A 23848-nucleotide genomic window follows, 5' to 3' on the forward strand; every position below is an offset into this window, starting at 1 on the left:
GGGGGGGTCATCTTTTACCTTTCTTTACATCCCCAGCTCTTTGTGGCACATAGTAGGTGTACAATCAATGCTGTTTGATTTGAGTGAACCCATATGTGCTTCCAAGGGTTAGGGCAGGTGGTGCATAAAAGTGAAGCCTTTTCATGATTGTGGAAGTCAGCCTTAGAAGTGACAATGTGACATGCTGGCTGCAGTGATGCATGGGTTGTGTGTCCCCAGCAGAGATGTCCGAGATGCATGCCCCCCCATGTTTGTGGTACCAAGCTGGGAGGGTGTGGAGGTGGGTTGGAGAATGGCCCATTTAAATGGGCCAGCAGCCTTCCTGTGAGGGGAGATCGCTGTCTGTAGGCACGGAGACTCAGCCCATAGTCTCCCAGGCACAAAGAAGTTTGCATTCTGCCTGCATTATCAGGGGTTTAGGTCCTCTTAAGCCACATCCATGAAGGCTCAGATCTCGAGGCACTGAGGGCTCCTTGGCTTCAGGCTTCTTGTAGGACAGTGGCCTTTATGCCTCCCAAACTGGCACACCTACAGACTCGGGCTTGACTTGCTGTTTGTTGATTGTCCAGACTTAAGAAAGTGGCAGAGAAATGCAAATAGAGCCTCTTAAACTTGAAAGGGCATCTTGTGTTTTTCACAAGCCAGTTGTCATGCATTTCCCAGTACACTCTAGACCATAGGTTACAGACAAGCAGGTGATCTGCATAAGTGGAGAGAATTTCCACACTGGGACTTCTACATACCAATCATTGCACAGTCACTTTATTATTTTTCTTGTCGGTGTAAGGCCACACAGTTGAAAGTACTTGCTGAATTCTTGTGCAGTACAAACCCCAGAAGATATCTGGAATAATGGCAGGAGACTCACAGTAGCCCGGTCTGATGGGTCGGAGGATGATGTGGGCCCCTGGGGTAACTATGTCCATTTCACAGCAGAAGAGACTGAGACTGAGAGAGATTCTATAACTTGTCCATGGTCACATAGCAGGTAACATTGAACCCCAGTTCTCTTTAGTACATGCCCAGAGGTCTCTCCACTGTGTCACAGAGGCTGTCTTTCCTGGAACAGAGAAAATATCTGGGGAATTCTGCTCATGGATGGAACATTTTGCTGCAATATTTTTTCTAGAAAACATCTGGAAGTGGTGGCTACTTTTAATTCTGAGGGAAAATTAAGTAAAAGTAGTAGGAATGTGATCTGCTCTGAGGCTTCTACCATTTAACCATGTTACATCTTTACATACACACACGTGCACTCAGACACGCACGAATGAAGCGTCTTTGATCCAGGATTATTACCATGGCGTTAAGACTAAAGAACAATTGCTCGCTGACATCTCTGGAAGAAAATGTGGAGTTTTCATCTTTTTTTTTTTAAGTTGCCAAAGAAAAGCACATTTGTGTGCTACTTGTGTTAGTGTGTATGGACAAAAAGAGTGTTTCCCGTGCCTTGGTACAAAAAAAGACAGTCACAGGGGGAGGAGACAAGGACGGGCAGGGGCAGTTGGCCCGGGCTCCCAGGCTCAAGCATCAGGCTGTCCAAACACCATTTTGGGGTAACAGCCCAAAGACTGTCCTGTCAGATGGAATGAGGGGAAAGGTACTGGGCCTGGCCGGGGAGGAGAGGGCTTGGGCCCGACAAGCAGCCTTTCCTGTTTCTTTCAACTCTGATGTTTCAGTTCCATTTGTCTCATTGCAGCAAGGATTATTTGATGTGATGTTATTACTACATTCCAAGCTTTGTGTATGATACTTGGAAAACAAAGACAAAAGTGAAAACAGGCCCTGCCCTCAAGGAACTTCCAGTCTGCTGGGGGTGGGATGGGGAAAACGACATGTACATGAATGAGTGAATATGGGGGGGAAGGGTTTTTTTTAATGGAACTGTGATTTTATCAGTGTAAGGACCTCCCTGTGAGAAACATCTAACAGTGTTGACAACTGGTAGTCTTCTAAAGCTGCCTTTGCCCAGGTCACAGTCAGTATGTGTGAATGGTAGTACTTGAACTCAGGTCTTCCTGACTCTGTGGGCAGCTCTCTATCCACTACACCAATCAATCAAGTACTTATTAAGTGCCTACTGGGAATTTTGACTTTATATAAAATGTCTACAAAGCAAATCCAGATTAATTTTGGATTGAAACTAAGTGACTGGGGTATGGACACCATCAAGAGGGTGGGTGCCCCAGGGAGAGAAGTCCAAGCCAGACCTCCAAGCCAAGGCTCTATGTATCACACCATGCTGGACTCCATGTTGGCTGACACATTTATCACTGACGTTGGGCCTTTACATGCCTTAACTCTGTGAAAGTGTCAGTATGAGACTGTATGAGCAAGGCATGGGAGCGGAACTGAATTACGCCATGGAATTGGAGAGAATTGTGAATGAAGTTCTAGGGGAGAAAGGCCCCTCTCAACGTTTCAAGGCCCTTCTCTTGATCTCTTGTCTGGAGGTGTCTCATAGATAGACTTTAAAATGAGGCATACTTCTTTGTTACTTTCTAGTCTACCTACTCTGGAGAAAGATAGAATAGTAAAAAATTTTCTTTGCCCTTTTTGTTTGTTTTTCCTCTGGATTTGTAATTAGGATTAGGATAAGGAATCTCCAATGAAGAAGTTCCTTCTAATGCAGGTTAGCACCTTTTCTATAGCTAGGGTCACTTTAAGAGGTTAAGGGACTTGCCCAAGGACATGTAGCCAGGCACTGGAGAAGTGTAGCCTGAGCCCACGTTATTGTGACCGAGGAAGGCTTTCCATCCAGGCTGCCTCTGCTTTATGCTGTCAAGCCTGGCGATTAGCCAGTCTTGGGAATCATTATGTAAATGTTCAGGTGTCAGATAGGAGTATTTTTGGAAGCTCAGAGAAAGTATAACTTGGCATCCCAGTTATTTTTGTACTTAATGAAAAATGTTGATTAAACTGTTTGCTGTAGAAATTTTTATAAACAATTTCAAAATTTATCATCAGGGTGGGGGATGCCATGGTCCCTAATGCACCAGGACTGGTACAACAGCATGGAGAAGAAGTGACCTTGGTCACCTGGACTGATATTTAGAAAGCAGATGCCCCTTGAGAAGTTGTGGAAATAGAGCAATAAATCAGAGCCTGAAAGATCCTGCTGAGAAATGTCTGGTGCAGGCCCCTGGTAGCTAGGGGGCAGGAGAAGACTGGAATTGCAGTTGATCGGTTTAGCTGCTAAAAGCATTTTTATTCCTTGTGGTGTATAGCAGTCTGCTTTTAAGGGTAGTTACCAAGGCTTGTGAACTCCTGATGTAGGTTCAGGTCTGGAGAGACCCTTGAAATCATCCAGAGACAATGAGACGGGGCTAAGGAAGGAGTTAAGGGGAGAGTGGGGACACCCCCATTTATTCCATCTGATACAGCATCAATTGTAGTTGCAGAGTGATAAAATACAAAGAAAAAAAGATAAATAAAAAGGGGATGAGAAAGAGGAGTTGAACTTAGTTCAAAGACTTCGCTTGGGATGTTAGCATGACACTTGCATTTGACTGTGGATTCTATCAGTGTGTTAGTTAACAAGCATCTATTCAGTCCCTGGTATACAAAGATGTCTCCAAGGAATCTGTACCTATTGGAGGAGACGTCACACATCTGTATATGTAATCCTCTAGGGGCTGTTACGTCAGATTAATGGAAGGAGGATGACAAGGTAAAGATTCAAAGACACAGAAATTCTCTGTCTTTGGAAGTTTGGGTATGAGACACGTCAAGGCTCTCGATTATGGCCCCAGTCAGAGCGAAAACTCTCTCCTGTAGACTGGGAGCTTGCCCCGTGAAAGGTCACTGCCTGCTATGTGTGCCCAGAGCCATGTGGAAGGCCCTTGGCATGAACAGAGGACACAAGGAAGTGTAAAGGCCAGGGATAGGCACTGGCGTCAATGGGGAATAAGAATGGCGCAGGCAGGGGCCATCTTGGTCAGAATGAAAGACCTCACCTAGAAACCAGAGGCCATTCCCCCCTGCTGAAGTGAGGTGGGGGAAAGGAATGAAGAGGCCTCTTGTTTCCTCAATGCTACGACTCCTGAGTTAGAACTCATAAGAAACAGAGATCCCTGTGAAAGGTGGGGGTCTCTTCAGAAAAGCTTCTGAAATTTGTTAAATTCCCAGCTAAAGGGTTCTCATATACCATGTACCTACTATGTACAAACCATCACCCTGAAGCACTGGGGGAAAAGAAGACCAAAGTGAAGGGAAATAAATCTTGGCCTCAAGGAGCTTCCATTCTCTGGGAGCAGCGGTGGAGGTGGGAACGGATGTAGACAGAGATGTGTGCATAGGGACGTGTGTATGCACATATACATATGTGTGCATGTAGATATGCATCTGTAATGTGGCTATAAGTCCATTCATGTTCAAATCTCCATATTTGTACAGTACTCTCTTGGCGACACCTATCACTGGCATGGCCAAGTCAGAACAACCTATACAACCTACACACATAAATGCAAAGTAATTTTAGGATAGGGGAGGACATCAGGGATTCCATGTGAAGTCTGGAGACCAGGGCTTCCTAAGGCCCAAGGGAGTCAGGAAGTGGTTCCTGCAGGATGTATAGCTTGAGCTGAGCCAGAAAGGGAGGTTTTTTGTGAAGAGAACCTTTTAGGCCTGAGGCACAGCCTGAGCAAAGACCCGGAGAAGGGAGATGATGTGTTGTAGAATTCTGAGGCTGCAGTCATGTGGAATTCCTGCCCTGGCCCATATTCGCTGTGGTGGCAGTGACTTTCAAGGGAGAGATGGCTCAGCCAGTGGCCTTTCAGTGAAGACACTGCTATTGATTTTTCTTCCTTCAAGAGTATGGGCACTTGCCCTGTACATGACCCTTGGAACTTATTCATTCCCTTTCCCATGGTGGGACTTTGGTCCATGTCCTATAAATCTTCCAGTGCTCCCACTCTAGGCTTCTTCCCATTCTTTGCTTGTTTTTGAATGTTAAAAGCATATATCCCACTAAGGGAAAAACTAGGCTCAATTCTTTGATCTCTTTCGGATACTGACCTGGTAATGAGTATTGCTGGGTCAAAGAAGACACACAGTTCTGTAACCCTTTGGACATAGTTTCAAATTGCTCTCCAGGATGGTTGGATCAGTTCATAACTCTACCAATAGAACATTGTCTCCCAGTTTTCCCACATCCCCTCCAACATTTATCATTTTCCTTTTCTCTAATGCTAGCCAATATGATGGGTGTGAAGTGCAACCTCAGAGTTATTTTAATTTGAATTTCTTTAATCTATAAGGATTTAGAGCATTTTTTTCATATGACTACAGATAGGTTTAATTTATCCTTCTAAAACCTGCCTGTTTATATCTTGTGACTACTTGTCAATTGGGGAATGACCTGTATTCTTATAATACTCAGCTCTCTCTCTCTCTCTCTCTCTTTCATATTTTCTATAATAGCAAGAAAAAGAAAGCTAACATGTCAATTAAACTAGTAGTTTTTCTAATATTGAACCAGCCCTGAAATCCCAGTATAATTCCTACCTAGTCCTAGTGTATTATCTTTCTGATATATTGCTATAATCTCCTTGCTAATAATTTTTTTAAAATTTTTACATTGATATTCATTAGAGAAATTGTTCTATAGTTTTCTTTCTCTATTTTTTCACCCCTTAACTTAATTTATTTTTTAAAGCATCCCCTCATAGTCAAATCAGACCCATGCCCTCTGTCTATGTACTTCCTCTTACTGTCTAAATAAAGAAGAAAAATTCTTAGGAGTTACAAGTCTCATCTTGCCATGTAGGGTATATAACCATATTATACCCTTTATTATTTCTCTTTTCTATTTACCTTTTTTTTCTTCTCTTGAGACTTATGTTTGAAAGTCAGATTTTCTATTCAGTTCTGGTCTTTTCTTCAGGAATATTTGAAAATCCTCAATTTCATTAAATATCCACTTTCCTCCCACAAAGGATTATACTCGGTTTTCCTGCATAGGTGTTTCCTACTTGTAATCCTAACTCCTTTGCCTTTTGGAATATCATACTCTAAGCCCATTGATCCATGCATGTAGAAGGTGCTAAATCTTGTATCATCCTGACTGTTGCTTAATGATATTCGAATTGTTTCTTTCTGGATGCTTGCAGTATTTTCCCGTTGACCTAGAAGATCTGGATTTTATTATATTCTTGGGATTTCCATATTTCATTCTGGTATCTCTTTTAGGTGGTGATAAGTTAATTCTTTCAGTTTCTTTTTTATCCTCTTTTTCTAGGACATCAGGGCAGTTTTACTTGATACTTTTGTGAAATAAAATATCAAGGAACTTTTTTTGATCATGCCTTTCAGGTAGTCCATTAATTCTTAAATTATGTCTCCCGGATTTATTTTACAGGTCATTCGTTTTATCCAATGATATATTTAACATTTTCTTGTATTTTTTTCACTGTTTTGATTTTGTTTCATTGTTTCTTGATGTTGCATGGAGTCATTAGTTTCTATTTGCCCAATTCTAATTTTTAAGTAATTATTTTATTCAGTGAGTTTTTGTACCACCTTTTCCATTTAGCTGACTCAACTTTTAAGGAATTCTTTTCTTTGGTGTATTTTTTTTGTACCTCTTTTAACATTTGGGCTATTTTTAAGGTGGTGTTTTCATTATTTTTGGTTCCTCTTCTACCAATCTGTTGACTCTTTCCTTCATCACTTTAATTTCTTCCCCCCCCCCTTTCCCCCTACTTCTCTTCTTTGATTTTAAAATCCTTTTTGACGGGTGGCTAGGTGATGCACTGAATAGAGCAGCAACCCTGGAGTCAGGAAGACCTGAGTTCAAATTTGACCTCAGACACTTAACACTTACTAGCCATGTGACCTTGAGCCAGTCATTGAACCCCAATTGCCTTTGCCTTTCCCCCTCTAAAAAGCAAAAAACAATAAAAAAAATAAATGCTTTTTGAGTTCTTCCAGGGTCTGACACCAACCCACATTTATCTTTGAGGTTTTGCATGTAGATGCTTTGATCTCATTGTCTTCTTCTGAGTTTATGTTTTCATCTTCCCTGTCACTGCAGTAGCTTTCTATGGTCAGTTTTTTTTTTTGTTGTTGTTGTTTGTTTTTTTTGGATGGTTTCTCATGTTTCCAATCTTTTTCCTGACTTCTAATTTTATGTTAAAATTTGGCTTTGCTCCTGGTGTGGTTGGGACACCATTCTAAGTTACTGCTCTTTTCAAAGGTGGTTCTGGGGGGTGGGGATGGGGGAGGAGTCTGTAAGTTTCAGTTCCCCAAAGTTGTATAATTTAAAGAGACATGTGGTCAGGTCTCTCCTCACTTGTGCTGTGCTCTCTGAGTGACCACAAGCACTCTCTTCCACTCTTGAACTGTGCTTCTGCTAATTTTCTCCCTCATTCTGTGACTGTGATCTAGAACCATGAGTGGGCAATGCAACTGGGTCCTGTACTGAAGCCAGCAAAGGATCTCTTGTAATTTCCTTTTGACCAGTTGTCAGACCTCCTCACCATCTGTGGGTTGAGAGCTCTAGAATCCACTGCTGCCATTTCAGTGGTCACTAACACCTGCTGCTGGCTTTTGCCTGCCATGTCCTGCCACTGGCTGCCTGGTACAGAGGCATGGGGCCTTGCTGCTGGCTTGTGCCAGGGCTCAGGGGATGATGCCTTGCCAGGGGCAGCCTGCACTGGACTGCACTCCGCTCTCCTGCCACTGACACATACTTTGCCTGCTGACCTTGTAAGTTGTCTTAGGCTGTAAAGTTGTTGGCTCTGCCACTCCCAGGCTCATTTTGAGGCATTATTTTAATGTTGCTTGAAGAGGAATTTGGGAGGGTTCAGGTGGTTCCCTGTCTTTACTCTGTCATCTTGGCTCCACTTTCCATTCTTTTAGTATTTTTCAGGTACTGGTGGAGCCCTTGAGTTGTCCACCCTCTTTCCTCATTCATTCTATGCAACCTTCCCATGTCCATTTCTAACCAAATACCTGTATCTTGTGTATCGCTTCTCATCGATGAGTTCTAATTGGTAAGATGCCAGGGTCGAACTGTGCCCACCATGTGGCTTTCTCTTGACCTTTGGGCTACCAACCATCTTGGCTCTCCCACAAGTGCAGTAGAATACACACTTGTAAATCATCAGTGGGAGGAGAAGGATGATTGGAAGATGTGCTTTGATATTAGGGAGCAGTATCCCTCAAAGCACTGCCTACTGTCTCTGGTGCCATCTTTCTTATCCTGTTCCTGTTCAGTTCTGGGGCTATACATTATCTGTACCATTGTATACTGATGTAAATATGTTAGCATGAAATAATTAAATTTATTTATTAATCCAAGTGTTTATTAAGCTCCCAATATCCAAGGGATCCCCTAACCCTGCCCCTAGTTCCATCAATGTAATATTATTTGATTAATTATATTGTAACATGGATATTTACTGTAGGTCTTCAAAATTTGGTAACTGTTCTTAAAGCATCTTGGAACAGAACAAGTCAGAAGGGTTGGTTGGTCAGATTGTAGCCACTGTTTAAAACCTCATAGCATTCTAATGTATTTGATTTTTAATAGAAGTAGGCATATATATCCCTAAATCTTTGAGCTGTTCCATCCATGAACAGTCAAAGATATCTAGAACTGTAGGAGATGGTAAAGAGGGTGGGGGCATGGTTGGTATAGTGGAAGCTGTATGGAAGTATGGGGACCTAAGTTTGAATCCCAACTCTGTCATTAGCTGTCTATCTGATCTTGGGCAAGTCATTCACTTTCTTTGGGCCTTAATTTCCCCATCTGTAAAATGTGAAGGGATTAGACCCGATGACTTTTAGTTGAATGCCCTTGTGTGATCTAAACTCATCTAGTCCTAGGGTCATAGAAACAATCTGGAAAGGGATTTAGAAGTCATCCAGTCCAAACCCACCATTGTGAAGATGAGGGAATGGAGGCCCAGGGATCTTAAATGACTTGTCCACACTCACACAGGTTACAGACATGAGAGCCAAGATTGAACCTAGGTCCTCTGATTCTGGATACAAAGCTCTTTTCACTGGCCACACAACTTCAAGCACCTTCATCTTAGAAGTGAAGGAAAATGAACTCCTGGGGTTGTGGAATTAATAAGTGATAGAACCAAACCTAGAACCCAGGGCTCCTGCCTCTAGTCCAGAGCACCATTCAGTACCCTTGATGGTTCTGAGGTCAATAGGGTTACAAATTGAATGGAAACATTTAACCAGCTGGTTAATGGAAATGATATAGGGGGAGATAACAAAATAACTCTTTATGTTGTGCTTGTTTTTCCTGTTTGTAGCTAGGAAAACTTCCTCCTCAGGTTCATCCAGAAGTAACATATATTCTAGTTCCGGTGAAGATATGTCTGAAATGGGGGATGGGAGAGCCTACAGTGAGCAAAGCCAAGAAGAAACTCACCAAGAAAACTCATACTTCAGGGAGATGGATGAAGAGGACAAGGTTGAAGAATATCTCCTTTCCCAGGGTGTCATGGATGGAAAAGAAGTTGAGTCAAAAAGGATGGACCCCGAGGGAATTTGTGAAGACCAAGAGACAGAATGTCATTCTTCCTTCAAAAACACAGCCACAAAGAGTGCAAGTGAATGGTGCAGAGATCAGGCTTCAGGGGAAGGGAAGGAAGAGGATGAAGATGCTCGGCTGCCTTTGGCCAAGACCGCCAAAGAGATGCCTGGTACAATGGCAAGGCTTTCTAAGGCTGATGAAGGTGGTGGTGAGTATAGTCACTGAATGAGCTGAGATTTTCCTCATGCACGGAAGTTGATCGTGGCCACTCCCTTTTGTAAGAGCATGGGAAATGCACTTGCAACAGCACTAAAGACATAAGATTGTTATTTCCTGTTTGCCTCTGTGCCACATAAATTGTATTGTGTACTTGGGGTTGCTGTCTTCTTTTGGTGTGTTCTCCTAAGTGCTCCAGTCCCACTGGACGTGCCCTTGAAGGCGTTGGCAGTAACTGACAGAGTGATTGCCTCTCTACAGAGAGAGAATGCAGTAGGTGCAGGTTCAGAGGTCAAAACAGCTTAATGGCTTTTCTAGGTAATAGCACAACCCACACATGCTCCCAGTTCCTGAAGAATTCCTATTCCAGTCTGACATTTGGTTCCAAATATGACGATTCATGTGGACATGACCCTTTATCCATAGGAAGTATCAGTTTTGGAAGGAGAAGTTTTTGTGTATAATACTAAAAATATCTCACCCAAGGGTACAGGAGACATCTGTGAGTTTAAATGGCTTTATCCCTACTTTATAGAGGATGACAAACAACATGGTCCAATGAAGAGAAAGCAGGACCCCGATCAGACAATTTAAATTCCTGCCTCTGTACCCACTGGCTTTGTGATCATGGCCAAGTCACATGCCTTTCAATGCTGAAAACAATTCTCTGAGACTATATGGCAAGAGGGGTGCCAATCTTTATTGGAAGATGGAATTTACTTACTGGGAATTCCCTACATCAATGAAACCTTAACAAACAAGCAGATGAGGGAATGAGTGAGATTGAATGACTAGGACTTAGAACCAATATTTGGCAGAGTCAGGACTTGTACCCACATCTTCTGAGGATATTCCTATGACAAAAGCCAAGGCTCCTCTAGGATATAGTTCAACAAATATGTACTAAGACTTTCCTAAGTTTAAGGCATGTCAGGGCACTAAATGTTGATTGGGTTTCTCATCTCAGGGACTGTCTCTTGAGTATAGGTTATGACACATTCTATCGGGGAAAGATGAAAAATGGCCATTGGACTCCCGTCTCCATTCTCCATTATCTCTAGCTTGGAGAGATTAGACTACTTGAGGATCTAGTTTTCTTCATCACATAGGAAGATAGGTGTTGGGATCATGACTGAGGGGGACAAGAGGGAATCAAGTTGTTCCCCATCTGTTCTGCTATAGATTTGAACATCTGCATGCCCTAGCAAAGGAGGCAGCACACTCTCTAGTTTTTTTTAATTCAGTTAAAAGGAACAGACCCAGCATATCAATAAAATCAACATCTTTCTTCAGAGTTTCATAATATCTGAGTCAACAGTATCATAAACTTAATTTTAGAAATCTGCTTTTAAAAGGAGCTAAGCTTTTCAGTAACTTTGACTTAATTGCTGAGTTTAATTGCATCTGTTTGGATGATTCAGCAGATTTATTAAATTAGGTAAGCTTTGACTTAAATAAGGTGGACGTGTTAATTGATATAGAAACCACGTCTTGATACTTTGATTTCCATTCTAGAAAGCTAGATTCTTTTGCCTAGATTTAGATATTGTAATGAATCTATATGCTCGTTATATAATCACAAATAGTATATGGTATACACATATAATTGACATATTGACAATATAGGCATACATATCCATATAACAAAAAAAGCATAGATGGTATTATGAAGACAATGGATAGGATAGCCAGTCAGTTAGTCTCTGGCCATATATCCCAGAGGTATGTATTAGGTTCTTTTAGGATTCATAAAACTATATTGATTTGTTCTTTTCTTCCTGCCACACTGGGAAAACATGGGGTCTTGACTCAATGATAAATACGTTGCTTTTTCTAATTTGGCTGGCAGCTCACCATTCAAGTCTCACTTGCACTGAAGAACACGATTTGCTGCTGTGTATATTAATCAGAGTCCTTTTCCCGGGCTCCATCTTGTCCTTCTCCCCAACTACCCCCACACTGCTGGTGCCTCTTCTTGGCATTGCTCTCCACTTACATTATAGATGTCTTGTATGTACGTTACTTTATATATTTTCACCTCGTTAGAAGATCAGCTCCTTGAGGACATTTTTTTCTTTGTATATTCCCAGCACTCGGCACCTGGCCCATAGCATGTGCTTAATAAATGCGTATTGACTGACAAGTATGCCAGCCACTGATTTTTTTTTTATGTTGATGAGTTTATGTATTGCCTTCATTTCTCATTCCCTTTAGCATGCGACTGTGAGCCTTCCCTTGTAACAATTTTTTAAGAGAATACAAAACAACTCAGGAAAAAAGAAGTAGCAGTAACCCCATGTGACAGAATATATGACTCAATACCTCCATACACTATTTCAGGAAAGCCCTAGCCACCATTTTTATTTTCCTCTTTGCTTTCCAAACTTCTTTTCCAAACCCTTCCCCCCCGCCCATCTTTATCCTTTCTATATTTTTTTTCCTTCTTTCTCTCCTCCTTGATAGAGTCATTTCAACTCTCTGCCATTGTTCCTGGATAGGATGTGTCAATCTTCTCCCCTATAGCTTCATTTACTATCCAGTACATCCCTGATCAGGGTGCCTCTTTCTGGTTCTATGTGTGCCATCTCCCCATCAGAATGTCAGCTCCTTGTAATCAAGGACTATCTTTGCCTTTCTATTTGTATCTTTAACTCTTAACATACATCTTGCCACACAGGGAGTTCTTAATAAATTACTGACATTTTACTCATTCATTCATTCGCCGTAATCCCCCATTTCTGCAATGAAGGAAGAAAAGTGCATTTCCACATCTATTCTCCAGAGCCAAGGTTGGTCATAATTAGAAAACATTAAATTTTGTTTTATTGACCTATAGTTACCGTTTATATTGTTTTCCTCATTTTTGTCTCCACTCAGCAACAGCAGTTCATATATCTTCTCATGTTTCTTTGAATTCCTCATATTCATCATTTCTCATGGTTCCATAATATTGTATTTCCATTCCCACACTACAGTTTGTTTAAACTCTCTTTAAAGAGGTGAGTATATAGAGTGGCAGGGGTCATATGACCACTGGAAATAAGAAATATCATATCTGTCATATGTGTTCACCTCCATTTAAAACCCTTGTAATGAACACATAAGCAAACCATAGAGATGATTGCAATTTATATCTGTTATGGAAGGTAACAGTCTACAAGGAACTTTCAAAGGTTCTTCCAAGCAAACAAATATATTCATAACTTCACTGCAAAAGTTAGCAGAGGGGGGAGGACAGTAAAAATTAGGATGGAAAATATAAAGTACCAGATGTTAATGATAGTATTCATGTAGTTCTTTAAGGTCTGGGGTCAACCTTCAGAGATTCTCTGAACTTGGGGTGTGTCCATCTTTGGAGGATCAGGCCAAATCTTGCTCCATTGACCTGAAGAACCAAGGTTTCACCTCCATGCCACAGAGGAGAGGGATATGGATGGAAAAACTGAGAAATGACAAGAGAATGTAATCTCTTTGAGAGCAGGGGATTTGGGGGGGGTGGTATTTGTATCCCTAAGACATACATAGCACAGTATTTAGCACGTAATAAGTGCTTCTTGACCAATGGGCTGGGGTGACCCCATAAGTTGGTGCAATTATAATCATGCAGTTTTAAAAAACGTGGATGAGACAAAGAGCCAAGAGGCCCCTTGGTGGTCCATTTTAGAGAGGACAAACTGAGGGGCAGAGAGGATGTGGCAACTTGGCCATGAGCGCTCACTAATTCATCTGTGAACCTCTGACCAGCAGTCCAGTGTTCTTTCCATTAGCCCATACAATATGTATCATATTTACACAGCATTTCAAGATCTGTGAGGTTGCTTTACACATATTACCTCATTCTGTCTTCACACAACCTTGGCAGGGAGGGAATATTATTATCCCCATTTTACAGATGAAATTAAAGCAGATAAAGGTAAATGACTTGCCCAGGGTCACACAGCTAGTATGTGTCTGAGTATGGATTTGAACTTAAGAAGACGAGTCTTCCTGACTCCATGGTCAGTGCTCTGTGCACCCCTGGCTGTCCCAAGCCCTTTCCTATGTGGCTATGGGATAGGCTGTTTAGATCTCATACAGGTACCTGAGAGAAAACACCCCGATCAAAATGATGGGCCAATTCATCCAATCTCCATGTCTGTCTAGGACTATGTCTGTATCTCAATGTGCATAGCTATCTTCTATCTGTGTATGTGTATATCTAAGCATGTGCACCTGTGTGAATATGCACACACATGGACAGGTGATGCATATATCACTGTAGCTCATACGTGTATTTTGTGAACATGACATGTTTGTGCATATATGGAGGGACGGATGCATGTGTGCATTAATGTGCATAGGTAGGTAGCCTTACTGCAGTTTATGCTTAAGAAGATTTTTTGGGAAACCTCCCTCTGGATGTTTGTATGTATCATGTAAGTAGGCTTATACCCATTCATATAAACATTTATATTCATGCACATACATGTATGCACCTGCCCACAAACATGTATGTTGTAGTCGATATAATTTTATGATATTTCATTTTGGAAAAAGTAGAGAAAAGATTCAAGATGATGAAAAAGTTGCTAGTCTTTTCATAGAGTTGCATTATTTGACTCTTTTTCAAATTTCATTTGCTTTAAAATTTTCATTTGAAACAAAGCAGAGGGGCAGCTAGGTGGTGCCATGAGTAGAGCACTGGCCCTGGAGCCATGAGGACCTGAGTTCGGATACTGCCTCAGCCACTTAACACAAACACGCAAAAACTAGCCATGTGACCTTGGACAAGTTAGTTAACCCCAATTGCCCTCCAAAAAAGCAAAAAATAAAAATAAAAAAAAAAAAACAAAGCAGAGATTCTGCTCGGCCTGTCAGTGCAGCTTGGCGAAGCTGAATCTTCAGCCTGCAGCTCAAACAGCTCATGTTCCAACACCAGCTATGACAGCCTGTTGGGCCTGGCTTCAGGACAATCCGACTGGACACACTTCCTGGCTGAATCACCCTGGGCAGGTCACTTAACCTCCGTCTGCCTTCCTTTTCTTATCTGTCCTGAAGGGATAGCACTTAACTCCAGGGGGTGCTATTAAATGTTCAACTGTGGCTCTGGGGGCAGGGCACACATGCACATATCTGTATCACAAAAAAGCGTAGATGGACTTCAGTTTTCCTGGTTTTAATTAAAGTTAGCAACTTTCCTGAGGGTTGACATTAATCATGTCATAGTGGAGTACTGGGAAGACAATTGATTGGTCACAGAAAACACACACACACACACACACACTCCCCAAAGCCAGGGAAGTCCAGTAGAGGTAGCAAGAAAACATAAGCTTAAAATAAGATTTTGAATTAATATCAAATTTAAACTTTTTTGTTTTCTTCTCAATTGCATGTAACATTTCTTAAATATTTTAAAAATATTTAAATTCTTTCCTCCTCCTTCCCCTCCTCCATCATTGAGAAGGTAAGCAATTTGATATAGGTTATACATGTGAAGTCATGCCAGATACATTTCCTCATTCGCCATATTGCAAAAAAGCAAACACACACAGACAAAAAGAAGGCAAATGAAGAAACCTGTCCAAGTGTGTTTCATGCTGCGCTCATACCCCATCAGTTCTTTCTCTGGAGGTGGATGGCATTTTTCATCAAAGTCCTTTGGAATTGTCTTAGATCATTGCATTGCTGAGAAGAGCCAAGTCTGTCATTGATCATCACAGTGTTGCTGTTACTGTGTACAATGTTCTCCTGATTCTGATCATTTCACTCTGCATCAGTTCACATAAGCCATCCCAGGTTTTTCTGAAAAGATGCTGCTTATCATTTCTTACAACACAGTCCTTCACAATCATATACTAAAACTTGTTCTGTTATTAACCAGCTGATGGGCATCCCATCAATTTCCAATTCTTTGCCACCACAAAAAAGAGGTGCTATAATTATTTTTTGTTCAATTAGGTCATTTTCCTTTTCCTTTGATCTCTTTGGGATACAGATGTGGCAATGGTACTGTTGGGTCAGAGGGTATGCCCAATTTCATTGTCCTTTGGGCATAGTGCCTAATTGCTCTCCAGAGTGGTTACAATAGTTCACAACTCTACTAACAGTGCATTAGTGTCCCATTTTTTCCCCACGTCCCCTCCAACATTTATCATTTTTCTTTTCTGTCATGTTAGCCAATCTGAAAGGTGGCAGATAGTACCTCAGAGTTGTTTTAATTTGCATTTTTCTAATTAAGGATACTTTAGAACAGTTTTTCATATGACTATAGATAGTTTTGATTTCTTCTGAAAACTGTTCCCTATCCTTTGGCCATTTATCAAGTGAAAAGTGACTCCAATTGTTATAAATTTGAGAAATGAAGCTTTTATCAGAGAGATTTGCTATAAATTTTCTCTCCAGTTTCTTTCCTTCTAATTTTGTTTGGACAAATTTAAAAAATTTATTATAATCAAAATAATCCACTTCACATTCTGTAAAGCTCTTTATCTCTTGTTTGGTCATAAATTCTTCCCTTTTCCAGAGGTCCGATAGGTAAAATTTTTCATGATACACTAATCTGCTTATCATATTACTCTTTATGTCTCAATCATGTACACATTTTGACCTTATCTTGGTATACCATGTGAGATGTTGGTCTATACATAGTTTCTGCCAAATTGATTTCCACTTTCCCCAGCAATTCCTTGTCATACAGTGAGCTCTTTTCCCAAAAGCTAAGAACTTTGGGTTTATTAAACATATATTATTGTTGTTCAGTCATTTCAATGGTGTCTGACTCTTCATGACCACATTTAGGGTTTTCTTGGCAAAGATACAGGATTGGTTTGCCATTTCCTTCTCCAGTTCATTTGACAGATGAGGAACCTGAGGCCAATGGGATTAAGTGACTTGCCCGGGGTCATACGGGTAATAAGTGTCTGAGACCAGTTTTGAATTTAGGAATAATAGTAGTCCTCCTGCTTCCAGTCCAGGCACTCTATGCACTGTGCCACCTAGCTGCCCTTAGGTCACAATGGTCATTTACTACTTTGTATTTTGTACCCAATTTATCCCATTTATCAGCGCTATTTCTTCATACCAGATTATTTAGATGATTACTGCTTTGAAACAGAGTTTTGACATCTGATATTCCTGGGGTTTTAAACTATAATTCTCAGAAGAAGAATATCCCTCTTAGGGGCAGCCTTGAGCTTACCCTTGGTTCTTTCCTCTTCCAAAACAATGGCTCCTTCCTGCAGGAGCATTTTTGGGCTCTCCATTAAGGGAGCATTCTTGGCCTTGATATTTTCTTTGATCCATTTCTGAGTAAGCATATGTCAAGAGGGGATTGGTGGAGATATGGGATATCTATACCATCTATATCATATATATATATATGTATATATATATATATAATATGTCTGAAAAGGAAGAGACACGAAGTGTTGAGAGCGCAGGACATATAGAACGCCAAGGACACATGGACACCAAGCAATGACTCGGCATTTAGGAGCCTGAAGGAGGACCAAGGAAGGGCTTATCGCAATCAGCATCATTTCCAGTCAATTCACTGTAACAGACATTTATGACGTGTCTTCTATGAGTAAGACACTGGGCTGGACAATGGGATTAGCAGGAGTTCCCATCTCTCAGGGTGTGGACTTGGCTTTTTCATTTTTTCTTTGGATCTGCACTGCCCGCCACAGTGCCACCCCCCAAAGAGTGGAGATTTAGAAATAATACAGTCCTTACTTTCTAGTAGTTTATAGTCAAATAGGCATATAGATTGGGTTTTCATCCATCAAGTCTGAATATCTTCTGTTTATCCACAATGATATCTATATAAATAAGCATTTTATAAGATAGAATGTGATCCTGACAAAGAAGAGGTACAGACAATGTAGCAAAAAATCGAGAAGGGAGATAATTACTTTCTGCTGGGAGAATCACAAAATAATCCCTTGAAGAGTGCCCTTCAAACTGTTCCTGGAGAGGAAAGCATTTTCCCAGGGAGAGATAGAAAAGAGTGTTCTGGACTTAGAGGATGGCCTTTGGGAATGCACCAAGGCCAGCAAATTCCAGAGAAAGTCAGGGAACAGCTGTTTGCAAGAGAGCACTACAGGTGAGTATTGAAGTGAGGAGGAGGAAGATAAACTGGAGCCTACCTGATTAGGCCAGGTCTTAAGTTCAGGAGCTTGTATTTTATTCTAGGCCACAGAGTGGATAGAATATTGGGCTTGGAATAAGGAGGATTCCTGCTCGTGAGATCAAATCCAGCCTCAGACACTTAGTAACTATGTGACCCTGGGTAAATCACTTACCTCTGTTTGCCTCAGTTTCCTTGCCTGCCAAATGAACTCCAGTGTAAATCTACCCCAATATCTCTGCCAAGAAAACCCCAAATGAGATCACAAAGAATCAGACGTGACTGAAGAAAAGCAAATATTGCTATACTTTCTTATCCCTCAGAATAAAATAAGGAAAAACGGAAACTTTCCTTATCTGACTTCTAAAAATCAAGCAGTGGAGAATTGTACTCTAAGGTACAATTATGAAAATTCTTTGAACTTCATCAACCTTTACTCTTGTCCCTGGTCACAACTTTGCCTTCAGAAAGGGAGGGGAGGTTCATGTGCCTTGTTTCTTTTCAGCTGAGCTGGCCAGATTTCATGTTAAAAACCTGCCTTGAGAGTGCAGCTAGTCACAGGAGAGTAATGGGTGGCCTCATTCTACTCTGTGTACACATTATTTTAATACAAGAAAATCATATTGACCCAAATATTAAATAATGAAGGAAGAGAAAGAAGTAAAAGCAGAATGAGGAGAGAGAGAACTGGAAAAAGCCCAGAAAGGGGTGAGGGAGAAGCGGCGTACTCCAGTTGGGCATGCAACATCATTAGCATCATGACCATGACCAACGTCATCTCATCTTCAGATATGTGTTCAAATTTAGTAATCTTTAAGGCTGCATAAATGTGTCTTGGTAATATAAACCAATGTGTTATTATTATAAGAGTAGGGTTGAAACCACATTAAGCACATGGGAATACATCTCTATCAACCAATGAACCAAAAGACCTTAGACCAAGAATGGGGAAAAGATGAAAGCTATTTGGTGAAGTGAGGTGATTCCAGATAGGAATTCTTTTCTTCTAGGCTGGGAAATTTGGTTATGCCTTCGACATCATCTACAGATTATCAAGCAGGATGGGAAAAAGTCTTTTCCAGACATTGGAATATGGCTTTCTAGTACATCACCAAAAAGGAATTTCCCTGGAGAAGAGAGAAGGAGGAGAGGTCTCTGCTTCAGCTGCAGCCTTGACCAGGTTTTACTCTCTTCCTCCCACCGCCTTGGCTAGAACATGGACATCCAGCTTCAAAGGGTCTGAAGTACTTTGGACTTTCCCATCTTCTCATCAGTGTTCTTGCAGTTTCCATGGAGCTGCTGCTGGCAATCTCTGCATCACTAGGAGCTGAAGAATTCCTGAACTCACAGCTCTGAAAGGAGCCCAGAAAAAAGATGACACCATGCCCAAAGGGATTGACCTGATTACCCCACAAATGAGAGGAAGGAACTTGCAGCAGCCAGGACCTTTGTTGTCCCTTTGCCATGTGTGCTCACCATGTTCAAGCCCATTTTGCTCTGTGAGAGTGTGGGATAGACTTTTGGGGGCTGTTTTGTACCAACTGTGCCATCTTTCTAAAAAGACCCCTAAATCTGGGTGACTGATGAGCTGCAGGATAGGGGGGTGGCCCAGTGGTGGGGGCTCGAGCCAGTGGCATCAGAGAATCCCACTGACACATCAAGGGGTCCTTGGAACCCTAAAGAGTGGATTGAACACAGCTCTGGAGCCTCCATGTCCATGGAAGTAGGATAAGGATGACTCAGAACTTCCATGAACCACACTGCTGTTAATAATCACGGATGGTTCTTGATAACTAAGACATGCTAGTTTATGTCAATGACCTTTGTTAAGCTCTGGTGGGTGTTGGTGCCTTCTTCTGGGGTTACCTTCCATCTGCTCTGTATGCATGTTGGGTTTCCATGTTGTCTCCCCCAGGGGAACGTGACCCACTAGAGGACAGGGGGTGTCTCCTGCCTTCCTTTGTGTTTCCAGTACTTGGCACACTGTCTTGTGCAGAGTGAGCATTTAATGAATACTTGTTGACTGACTGACTGACAAAGACAAAAATGAAAAAGCTTCTGTCTATTATCAGTCACAAAACTTTCTTCATCACTCGCCATGTGGCAGACATTGTGATGGGAACAAACACAAAGACAAAAGAGAATCAGCCACTGTTCTCTAGTTCTCACTGGGTCAGGGTAGTGGCTTCTTATAAAAAGCGGTTCTTGGATGGAGCCTTAAAAGAGGTGAAGGGTTCTGTGCTGCGGAGTTGAGGAGTCCGTGCCCTCGAAGCCTGGAGCATGAACAGTGCAAAGGCATGGATGTGGAGAATGGTTTCTTCTGCATGAGAACAAGGGCAAAAACATGAAGCAGCATCTGCCATTTCTGAGTAGCCACCCACCAAAAAAACCCAAACCCACCGAGGGCTCAGTGGCGTCCTGGGATTTCAAAGGCAAAAGGAGGATGTTGTGATTTACACATTTCACTTGGGAACCACTTGGGAGAAAGAGGTCTATTGCACTGTGATCATCAGAGCACCCAGCATTTCTCGCATCCTTTGCCCTGGGTCACCACTTGAATGCCAGCCGGGTTCATTGGCTTCTCTGCCTGGTACTGTGCACACCCCACTGCACTCCTTGTGGGCAGGCACCATGTCTTCACCATTCTTTGTGCTCCCAACACCTGGCCCAGCCATGGCACATAGTAGGCACTTTAATGTATTCGTGTTGTCCTGACAGACAAACCAGAGGCATTCTACCAGCCAATTAGTACTTTCTACTCAAACTGTGTATTCTGTGTGGTGTCTCTTTCTGCCTCCCCAGCCTAGTACCCTGGAGCGAGTCATACTACAATGTAACCTCTCCTTAACTCTCCCCTGCAACTACCTCCAGCAGTCTCTGGGTGGAGGGGGAGAGCAGTGGGGCAGGCATGTCGCCATAGGAGGGAATGGGGCTCCATAAGGTTTAAGATGATGAGAAGAAGGGCACTTTGGGCTTTGCAAAATCCTTGTCATAGGTTATCTTGATTGTCACAAGAATCCTGTGGGGGAGGGGGTATCTCTTTTTTTACAGATTAAGAAACTGAGGGTAGGGGTGGCCAGGTGGCTCAGCGAGTAAGAGCACCGGTTCCTGTGTCGGGATGACCTGGGGATCAAATCTTGGCTTGGATACTTAGCACCACACCCAGAAATAACTGGCCATGTAACCTTCAGCAAGTTACTTAACCCCAATTGCTTTAAAAAAAAAAAAAAGAAACCGAGGGTAAGGAAGTAAGGAGCTTTCCAGAGTCACCCAGCTAGTAAGTGAGTGAGGCAGGAGGCAGGGTGCCAACTCCAAGGCCTGAACTCTTAGGCACTTCATGGGGAGCCAAGGCAGGAAGAGGAGAGCTGCTCAGTTGATGGAGCATGTTAAGGTTGGTGAGATGCTTTAGATTTGGAGTCAAGACCCGGGCTCACATCAAAGCCTTCAATCACCCATTAGACGTTCTGGGCACACGATTCTGGGCAAATCACCTCATCTCTCTGGGTCTCAGTTTCCCCATTTGTAAGATGAGAGGTTTGCACTTGATGGCTCCCCTCTCCCCCCAAACTACTGGCAGATATGTGATCTAGGATTGCTTTCAGTGAGCTTTGAGAAATCGCAGAGAATGGGAGGGGACGGATGTGTGGAGCATTGGCAGGCACCGTGCTAAGTGCTTCACTTTTTTTCACTTAACCCTGTTTGCCTCAGTTTCCTTATCTGTAAAATGAGCTGCAGAAGGCAATGATAAATCTCTTGGTGTATTTGCCAAAAAGAAACCCAAATGGGATCATGAAGAGTCAGGTACAACCGGAACAACTGAACAACGACACACTTGTTTGGTGGTCTCCTTGTAGAGTCATGAAGTTGCCACAGTTCATCACATACAATCTGTCCTCGATTCCCCTTAATGCACTGCCACAGGCTGATCGTGTGTGTGGGTGGCGGATGGGGAGAGTAGGGGGAAGCCCGATGCCAATGACCCGGAATCCCTGAATCCTGCATTCCCTTGATGTTTTCTCTTGGACTCCTAAGGCATAACCAAGTTTCCTCAGGCATACTGAACATTCTTCATGTGTGACACACATCACTTCTGATTTCAATTACCATTGGGTCTAGACATTTTCACACTTAGTTGGAATGACTGTGATTGATTTTGATTTTACGGGAGACATTCCTATGGATCAGGGTGTGGAATTTTATTACCTTCTCTACCATGCTTCTTCCCAACCTGCCCACTCTACCCCCAGATTCCTTTTATGTATCATCTTCTCCCATTAGAAAGTAAGCTCCTTGAGGGCAGGAGCTGTCTTTCATTTGGCTGATATTTGTTTTCCTCTTTGTATTTGTTTGCCTTAGATGCTTTCTAGCTATGTAATTCTGGGCAAGTCATATAACCTCTGTCTGCATCACTTTCTTCATCATAAAATAAGTATAATAATAGCACCTAATCATGAGTTTGTCACGAGGAGAAAATGGCCTAAAATTTGTAGGATTTGAAAGCTCTATATAAATGCTTCACAAAGTCATGGAGATTGAATGAGATTCCCCCCAAATGGAAGGAAAGAACTTCCAACAGCCAGGCATTTTGTGCTGCCCCTTTGCCTCACAATGTGATCCTTGAATTTGAGTCGACTTTCCTCTCGTCTTTGTATGAACTGAGGGGAGAACGTCACCAATTTTAGGGGAGTATTTGGCACCAGCTCTTCTTAGAGCTCTTCCTTTAGTAAATACCATTTTCTTAGAGTTACCTAGTTTGGCGACTAGTTAATAATAAATAACCAGAGTGCAAAGTACCTTGGTCAGAATATGTGAACTATAGCATTAAAACAAACAAGCAAAGCCCTGTAATCAGTAAGCACTGACCCTAGAGCTTTGGGAGATCTGGTAGCCATGTTCGGGGGACCCAACTTATTGTGGGAGTGGAGCGTCTATATTTCTACACTGTATAGATTTATATGTCTAGATATTATCTACCTTAGTAGAATGTAATCTCTTTGAGGGAAGGGACTGTTTCACTTCTATCATTGGAATGCTAGGACTTGGCACAGTTCCTGGTATATAGATAAGCCCCTAAGAAACGCAGAAAGACTGCTTTAAACTTTCAGCCTTCTCTGGGATGTGAAACTTGCCCCAGCCTATACTTGTCTTCAACTTATACCCAGGAAGCCCAAGCTTACCTGGGCATCTTGCCACTTTCTCTGCCATTATCCTTGTCCCCCTTCTCTCTACCTCAAGTACAATGGCCTTCCATAAACCATGCCCCCACTCTGTGTGGGAGCTGATCTGCTCAGTTTGGGAATGCTGTCCTGAGGCTGAATTGTCCTGATGGGGGGATTTAGTGAGGACAACTCCCCTGGCCCCAGGTTGTGATTCCCATCCTTTCCAGTTATTCACCAGGACACCCAGACATCTGCCTGTGATCTCACATCTTGGATCTGTGTCCCTTCTCTTCTCACCTCTGGAATGTTCCTTCTGGGGATGGTAATCAATCCAGTGCTGTTAGTGACCACTAGAAAGGGAGGAGAGTCGAGGATCCAATGGCTCCGCTCCCCAGGATTGGTGCTGTCCACACCAAAGCTCCCTTTCCTGGACCCCAGTACTCTCCATCCTTCATCTCCACCATTAGAAGATCAATTCAGTGAGAGTAGGGACTTTTTTCACTTTGGAATTTTTATTCTCTGTGGCTTTAAACTTCCTGGCACATAGTATGCTTGTAGTAAATGCATGACTCCGTTTTCTTTTTTCCTCATGGGAGTTATTTATGACTGCATCGTTAGAACTTCCAGAAAGCCCCATCCTTTCGGATCTGATTTGTTGAATTTAGACTATGTGATCTTATAAATTCCCTTCAATTCAACAAGTCCTTGTGAGTCACCTATCTTTTCTTGAAACTCAGAAACGTATCCTCCCAAAGTCTCAGATGTGTGTTAGTAGCTAGCAGAAGAGATGTGAGCATTTATATATTTATCTCTATCTCTATCCATCCATCCATCCATCCATCCATCCATCCATCCATCCATCCATCCATC

At 42.2% G+C, this 23848-nt stretch overlaps 1 protein-coding gene across 1 annotated transcript in view; it reads left to right on the forward strand.

Moving 5' to 3' along the window:
- Positions 1-23848, forward strand: part of LOC138165234 (glutamate-rich protein 3-like) — a 132694-nt gene that overhangs the window by 96703 nt on the left and 12143 nt on the right. Inside the window, exon 12 of the mRNA XM_069093352.1 lies at positions 9273-9704. Coding sequence (XP_068949453.1) covers positions 9273-9704 — 432 coding nt within the window. The remainder of the gene's footprint in view (positions 1-9272; positions 9705-23848) is intronic.

This window comes from Petaurus breviceps, unplaced genomic scaffold (genome assembly GCF_028583685.1).
Source record: "Petaurus breviceps papuanus isolate PSGF00001 unplaced genomic scaffold, PetGlider_PUasm1.0 208, whole genome shotgun sequence".
NCBI lineage: Eukaryota > Metazoa > Chordata > Mammalia > Diprotodontia > Petauridae > Petaurus > Petaurus breviceps.